The 8,432-nt window shown below is 37.3% G+C and overlaps 1 protein-coding gene across 1 annotated transcript; it reads right to left on the reverse strand.

Moving 5' to 3' along the window:
* Positions 1-485: 485 nt before the first annotated feature.
* LOC104233278 (protein EARLY FLOWERING 3-like) lies at positions 486-6,077 on the reverse strand. The gene is made up of 5 exons (XM_009786650.2): positions 4,899-6,077; positions 3,054-3,609; positions 2,804-2,978; positions 1,792-1,843; positions 486-1,677 (listed from the first exon to the last, which is right to left on the reverse strand). The coding sequence occupies exons 1-5, from the start codon at positions 5,103-5,105 to the stop codon at positions 715-717; spliced, it is 1,953 nt and encodes a 650-aa protein (XP_009784952.1). The 5' UTR covers positions 5,106-6,077; the 3' UTR covers positions 486-714.
* Positions 6,078-8,432: the final 2,355 nt, after the last annotated feature.

Consider the following 8,432-nt stretch of genomic DNA (forward strand, 5'->3'; position numbering starts at 1 on the left):
AAACCGGCAAGACCAAGGAACGAACGGGCGTCTTGCACAAATAGGACACTTTGGTGCCACTATTAATTTTTTTGACTCCGCTTAGCCCAATGGGCAGAACTTTAAGTTTAACAAGTGTTGCCCCTCGCTTGCCTCATGGTCAATACTTTTGACTTTTGACCTTAAAGGTTTGGGGGCAAGCGGGGGTTAAAAAATCAAGACCATCCATTTTTGAGGTCGTTGGGTGTAATTTCCTGGGAACACGAATGTACAAGGGACAAGACACCCAAACATAGAATGAGTTTGCAAATACTACCACTAAAAATTGTCACCCTCACCCTTTATAGATAGGGATGCAACAAAAAGTATTCAAAGATTCAATGTTCTTATACTTCTTTGCAGTTTGATGCTAAATTCCTTTGTTCACCAATCAGTAGTAGCAACACATGCAAATGAAAAATTTAATCTCGAAATACATTCGAAAGAAGAGGTCTAGAACGAAGACATATCTTAAGAGAGCTCTGTCCATTTTCAAAATGAGGACCAACAACAAAATGGAAATAAGTGTACAGCATGGTAAGAAGCAATCACTGTACACTGTATATTATCTAAAAAGGCTCATCGACCGAGTTATCAAAGGTACATGGTCACATTCGCGGCCTAGGTACAACCTCTAGATGAGGGGATAAGAGTCAATTCTGTTCTCTGTATAGCTATAAATGAGAGAAATCTGAGTCAATGCTGTTTTCTCTCTTCTTGTATAGACTGAAAAATCCGAGCAGCAGATTCTGTAGCAGCACTGGCATTACGAGGCACAACTTTGATAACTCTAGCCGTATGACTAGGAAAATGAGGCTGGGAGCTACTAGCGGGGTTGCTAATAGCAGGAAAAGTTGGGAACAGAGGAAACACGCTTCTTCCTCCGGTGGAGTTGCCCACGTCTAATCCATGACCTCTTTCCCTTGGACTACTTGCAGTGCTGGCTTGCAACTCAGAATCTCTAGAGGGATACAATCTCACAACCTTTGGCGCGGCTACATTATTCTCTCTCGCAACATTACTTGAGTTCTGTTGTTGAATGTGAAAATTAACTTCCTGATCTCTCGATAACAGACCTTGAAAACCCGTTGCAGCAACCTGGTCCGGTTGATCAATAGCTGGAGATGGGATTACTGGATTCATAACTGGCATGTCAAACGGAGGAAAGTAGCCATGACTAGGTTGAGGTGCGAAAGGAGCTCCCGTTCCTTGATAGTATGCCGGAGCTAAAAAGTTTCCCGTCATTGGAATCGGGGGTCCACAACCGCCATATACTGGACTCATGAATGCAGGTCCAGGATGTGGCTTGTATACTAGTCCTTCAGAAGGAGACATCACGGGTATCAACCATTGGTGTCCCGAAGGTTGATTGAAGAGCCACGGACCCATGTGGGAAACGTGTTTTACTGGTGTTGGTGACGGGGTTTCTGAAAGTGGTCTGCGGCAAGAAAGAGATGTCTCTCCTACATCATTTTCGGCATTGGATTCCATCCTAGAGTTAGGCTTCTCAGAATCATTCTTCTGTTTCGAAACATTTTCAGGTGCTTTGACATTATACTCCAATGCAAGTCTTTTAGTAGACAACCTCTTTAAAGGTTTGCCTAAAGAAGAACCATCTTCGAGTATACTATTTGGCGAACTAGCTATCAGTTTCTGGACCTAATGAGTAACAAACAGAAAAATTTGAGCAAAATACCAAGTCCAAGGAAAAACAGGGAATGCAAAATCTCAAAGCTGATAATTGAAGTTATTCAGTCTCTACAGTTGCTTTACCTTGAGTAGTCGATGCAACTCGAATACTTGGACTGCAAGCACTCTCTGTTGGCTGCAACCAGGACAATAGGGATAGGATCAATATAACAAATAACAGAGAGGAAAAGACTAGCTCTTTAATGTTGGCATCCAAGTATCAATACAAAATAAAACTAATATAAGACATTGTACAGTTGAAAATCAGCTGGAAGACAAGTACCGCTCTAAATTATATAATTGCTAAAACTCGCAAAACAAACTCAAGCAAACGGAAAGCAGGATTACCAATACAAAATTGGTAGGTCTAAGCGTCTAACAAGCCGCTTGATAAAAACAAAAGCGTCAAACAAAGCCTATCAGCATTAAATGCAAGATGAAGCACACAACAGAATGCTAGTAAATGGTAGTAACCATGTTTGCACAAGTTGTCCCTTTTCAGGTCCAAATGGAAAAGTTCACAAATGCTTTTGACATTCATCCAAGTAACACGTCATTCAACCATGCGTCAAATGGCAAAGACTAAGCCACATCATGAAGAGATCTTCAAGACACATTGTTTGATGAAGTTCTCGATATACAAGAAAGCGCAGTTGAGATGTAAATTTATGTAGAAGTGAATCACAAATATCATTGAAATAATTTGAAAAAACAACTGTATGTTACGAATGGTTATACTATAAACATGTATTCAAAAGCAGATAACTTAACACTAACAAGAACATATTGGTGCTAATTGACTGCAGAAATATTTGAGGAGCACATCTCTCATTTAAAAAAAAAAATACCATGAGGATACACAAAAGGGACAATTTTTTACTTTCATAGTACAAGTCATGATCTGAGTGGCATTTTAAAGTACATCATCAGCAAGTAAAAGTTAGGTTCAAAATAAAGCCAATTTATAACATCCCCGAAAACACATCCGCCAAAGACAAAGATAGGTCTCATGTTCGCACAACGTGATAAGAAAATGCAATATCAAGCTCAAGCATGCAACAATCAACCAAAGCTAGCACCAAGAACTCGGACTTACTTGGCAATAGCTCGTCTTGCTCTCCAGAAATGCTTTTGTCCTATTATTCTAACAATATCATCGGGAGATATGTCCACTTTAGATACACACTCCACCATAGAAGTCTCTGATAAGTCATCACTCCGGTCCGTTTCTCCTGTTTGTGATGATTTACATGTCTTTTGTTCATGGAATTCTGTATCATTAATAAGGTTATTAGGATTTATCCGCTTTTCTTATGCAAACTCCTTCAAATGAAATGAAGAATTACCCTTATCAACATCCAAGGCAGATCCGGCAAAGACAGTGCAATCAACTAGAGAATCAGGTCTGACTTGTAACCGTACAATATTGGTCTTCTGTAAATCACCAAAGGTATTTGCATGATTCTTTCTCGGTTTGAAATGCAACAATTTATCAGTTTGCTTCAAAATACCTTCTGCCTTATCCATGGATAAAGAATCTGAGGTACATTTACGGCTTATTGCACGATCTTTGGAGTTCTCTCCATTCTGGATTTTACCAAGCTGTCTCGTAATCAGACCTGTGATTTCTTTCAATTCTTTGTTTGAGCACCCTGAAATTGCTTGATTAGAGGGAGTGAGCTTTTCCATATCAATATTGTTATTAAATTTCCCATGTCCCTGATCTACCTTGAAGTTACCAAACGTGGGAATTCTAAAATCATTCTTTTCTGTTTGCTTTCTAGACTCAACTTTCTGCAACGGGGTATTTGAACCATAACTGCGGCCATGTGGCTTCTCAACTGGATGTCTTGATGCAGGAAGCTGTCTCGAGAAAAATACAACTCTTTCATGTTCATTCCCCTACACAATTTAGTTGCTGAACTCAGATATAAAAAATTCAAACAACCACAAACTTACTATCCATGCACTAAAAATAGAAATAACAGCTCAGTCGGGAAAGATAAAGTTTGACATCAAGAAACCTTCTAAACCAGTAACTAAGGAGTACCACCTCACAACTTAAGTATAAAGTCGAGGTAGCTGTAAGTATGACCACAAGGAGAGAAATGGAGGAATGGAAACGACATATTTTACGTGGAAGAAGTGATCAAACTTGCATAAAGAGACCTATAAGAAAATGGAAACACATCGACAGAGTTGAATAGCATCCTCCTGGAGCATTAAAGGGAAACATCTGGGGATTAGTTGTAGTTATTGGTACTTGATACTTGGTAAAGAAGAAAAATTCCAATGTAAGCCTTAATGGAATTGACCCCCCCCCCCCCCCCCAATAGAAGAAAAAACAGACACAAGAACAAAAAGTGCAGATAACATAGACAAGCAGCGGTGCCATGATACCAAATCATAAGGTGATGACAGTTGATTCTTTTATCATCCTCAATCAATGCACCGGAAGTCAAGCAAGTCAAGGAAAAAATTCTGTACTACCATTTATCTTAACAAGAAGAACAACCTATTATCTTTTTTCTTTCTTTTGCTTTTGGTTTTTTTTAAGGGGAGCCTCGTCGCAACAATAAAAGTTGCCTCTATGTTACCGCAAGGTAACGGGCTCAAGCCGTGGTAAACAACCTCTTGCATATGCAAGGTAAGGCTGCGTACGTAAGACTCAATGTGATCCGGTCCTTTCCAAACCCCGCGATATTGGGAGCTCAGTGCAACAGGTTGTTTTACGAATTCAAAGAGGCATAAGAAGCCACTACCAATAATGACAATCCAAGCTTTTATCTGCATCAAGGTCAATGGACTACTCAACAACAAAAACTACTTATCAGTAGAGGTGGAATCAAATTTTAAAGATGATGGTGCACCTCTTAACATACAATAACAATCCAGTAAAATCCCACTAGTGGGGCCTGGGGAGGATAGTGTGTACGCAGACCTTACCCCTACCCCGAGGGGTAGAGAGGCTGTTTCCGATAGACCCTCAGCTGCAGCTCTTAACATATATACAAATTGGATTTTATATATATAGATGTAGAGTCTCCCATTGTTTATATGTTGGATCTGCTTCTGCTTACCATAACAATGTAAATTCAAGCAGAATGTCCTGATCTAAAAACCACTGACAAAGTTTAGAACGTATCCTGTTTATTTAGGAAGTAAACAACAGCTATGTGAACTTGGTTTACCTGGCTTGAGTAAGGAGGCACACTGTTACTATTATTGTTAAGAGGCAAATCACCAGGGCTGAATCTTTGAGAAGGGATACTAAGCTGTTCATAAAGAGCCATCTTGTTCCTTGGAGGTGCTCTTGGACCTCCTTTCTCTGTATCATTTACATGAAGCCTTGGAAACATTGGCCCCATTACTCTCTCTTCATCTTTCCCTCTCTTCATCCTCTTCCACCTCACTACACTTCTAGTACTTCTTTTTTTATGACCGAGAACTCTGGGACCAACCGCAGCCCTCGAAACTCTTGGATGATGGACTCACCCCTCTACCTTTCTCCACTTACTCCTCTTCTAGTCGAAGCTCGGGATAATGGGTCCGCCCCTCCTCCTCCACTTACTCCCCTTCTAGTCTTTTTATGAGGGTGGTGTTCAGGTCAGCTTACACGTACCTCAACCATTCTACAATTCTACAGGATACCTACTAGCTCCCATCATCAAAGATACAACAAAGTATTATTTTTTATGGCAGTGGTATCCAAACCAACTCGTTTGCACCTCAACTATTGCACCTCAACTATTGCACCGGATACGTACTACTCACCCGCACAAAATTATGACGATGGTTTCCAGGACAGCTTGCTCGCACCTGGACTATTTCACCACGTACCTAGTACCTCTCACCAGCACAATACAACAAAGTAGTATTTACTATTGAATAATTCAAGAATCCCCCAAGAGCAACCATCAACTATTTAGATAATCACAAAGTCAAAAACCCACAAATTAAATCAACCCATTTCCTCCAATGACTTGCAAATACAAATTTCACTAGCAAGTCTTTTCTTTTACCACAAATGTTCCATTACTGCTACTAAAAACTAATCTAACCCACTTGAGAAAACACTAAAATCCATATACTCAGAATTAAAAAAAAAAAACTAGTTCTTTACCTCAAATCAAGCACTTTTAGAAGTACCCAGAAGCAAAAAGACATGAACTTTGCTTTGAACAAGAGATTAAAGTGAAGAAACAAGAAGTGATTCTTGAAATGGGAAAAGGGGAATTCTTGAAGGAAAAAATCAAAGCCAAAAAAGTTTGGCCATGGACCCAATTTTGGGTAGGATATAGAGATAGTTTATTGGAGTACAACAATTATTGTTGGGATTGTTTGTGATTGAGATTTCTTCATTTTTTTTTATGTCACATTGGTCATTAAAATAACTAAGTATATGTCTCTTTTAATATAAGTAATTTTTGATTGGTAGACAATAAGACAAATATCAGTTCATTGGGGAGACGGTCGCCTGCATTTAAAAGTTCGAGTTGCATTTTCATTTTTTTATCATTGGATAATATGTAGGTCTAACTGCACAGCAACAAGTATAGTCAAACCACCATAGTTGTGGTTGAGTGTTAAGTATTCATTCATTCTTGATCAAAGGTTTCGGGTTCGAGTCACTGGGTATGTAGTCGCCTTTGTTAGGGAGCGCTTTACTCCCAATGTGGGACTTTCCGATGCGAATCCGGATTTAATCGGGCCCCAATATGGATACCGAACACCGAATGGAAAACCAAAAAAAAAAAAACAAGTATAGTCAAAATTGTTACAATAAAAAACTCCTTAGATACCAAAAATATTAACTCTATATTAAGGCTAATGAACTCGAAATTCATATCAAAGTCGTCCAACTTTCTTGCCAAATTAAAGCGAAATCAAGATGGATAATAAACTCAATAAAATTCTTTATTAGTGACAATTTATATAGTCGATCCCAATTTATTTGGAACTGAAATTAACATCATTATTGTTGTTGTATTCTAGCCGGCCCCATTCCCACCTTTTGTTGTTGCTATTTTCATTAAAATAAAACTCTAGTTTGTTAGATCCTAGAAAAACCAAAAGTACTCACTTTTGACGGCCTTATATGATAAAATCGCAATAGAGTATATTTAAGGGTCTATTTTGAAATTTTTTTTTTTAAAAAAAAAAAGTTAAAAAAAAAGTTAAAAAAAAAAAACTAGAGGTCTATTTCGAATTTACTCCCAAATATAAGGATCCCTGGAAACAGCATCTCTGCCCATCGGGGTAGAGGTAAGGTCTGCGTACATATTACCCTCCCCAGACCCCACTTGTGGGATTACACTGGGTTGTTGTTGTTGTTGTCCCAAATATAAGGATCACTTTTGTCATTTTTTCTCGTATTTCAGGTAGTTTTTTTTGCAAATATTGATTAAAATTATTTTTGTGATAAGTGAAGCAAATTAAAATGACTTTTACGTAACAAAAGAAAGAATAGTGACTTTTGGGTAATGAACATAAAGATGGATGACCACATATGAAATTTACTCCTTGAAATAGCCCACCATTTTTGCAAAATTAAAGCGAAATTAAGATTGATAATCAAAACATCAAAATTCCATATTAGTGATAAAATAAGTTTAGTTAATAATAAGGAAGGGCAAGATGAGAGGAAAAAATAGTTAACGACGCGACCACATCCAAATCGGTCGTTACATAAAGCGATGCTCTTCGTCATTTTTATGATAAGGTGAAGTATTATTAATAAAAAGTGTACCAAGAAGGTACACAAAGAGAGCGACGCTCTTCGTCATTACGTAACAATAAATTTAATGATACGATAAAATAAATTAAGTAATAATCAAAATAAATATTGTATTTAAAGTAACTATCCAATACAATAGATAACAACCATCCAAACTAGCTGTTAAAGCAAAATCAAGATTGATAATAAACTCAACAAAATTCAAAATTAGTGACAATTCATATAGCCGACCCTAACTTATTTGGAACTGAAGCTAGCGTCATTGTTGTTGTTATATTCCAACTTCACAAATTGTTTTAAGGGCATATTGGATTCTTTCGCGGCCCTCCAAAGTGAAATTCAGGTTTTTCAACATAATAATAATAAAGAAAATTGATACAATACAATAGATAACAACCATCCAAACTAGCTGTTAAAGCAAAATCAAGATTGATAATAAACTCAACAAAACTCAAAATTAGTGACAATTTATAAAGCCAACCCTAATTTGTTTGGAAATGAAGCTAGCATCATTGTTGTTGTTATATTCCAACTTCACAAATTGTTTTAAGGGCATATTGGATTCCTTCCCGCGGGCCTCCAAAGTGAAATTCAGGTTTTTTAATATAATAATAATAAAGAAAATTGATACAATACAATAGATAACAACCATCCAAACTACTTGTTAAAGCGAAATCAAGATTGATAATAAACTTTACAAAATTTAAAATTAGTTACAATTCATATAGTCGGCCCTAACTTGTTTGGAACTGAAGCTAGCGTCATCGTTGTCGCTATATTCTAAATTCACAAGTTATTTTAAGGGCATATTGGATTCCTTCCCGGCCCTCCAAAGTGAAATTCAAGTTTTTAACGTAATAATAATAAAGAAAAATGATACAATACAATAGATAACAACCATCCAAACTAGCTCTTAAAGCGAAATCAAGATTGATAATAAAATCAACAAAATTTCATATTAGTGACAACTCATATAGCCGAATAACCC

The sequence above is a fragment of the Nicotiana sylvestris genome, chromosome 9 (genome assembly GCF_000393655.2).
Source record: "Nicotiana sylvestris chromosome 9, ASM39365v2, whole genome shotgun sequence".
Classification (NCBI taxonomy): Eukaryota; Viridiplantae; Streptophyta; class Magnoliopsida; order Solanales; family Solanaceae; genus Nicotiana; species Nicotiana sylvestris.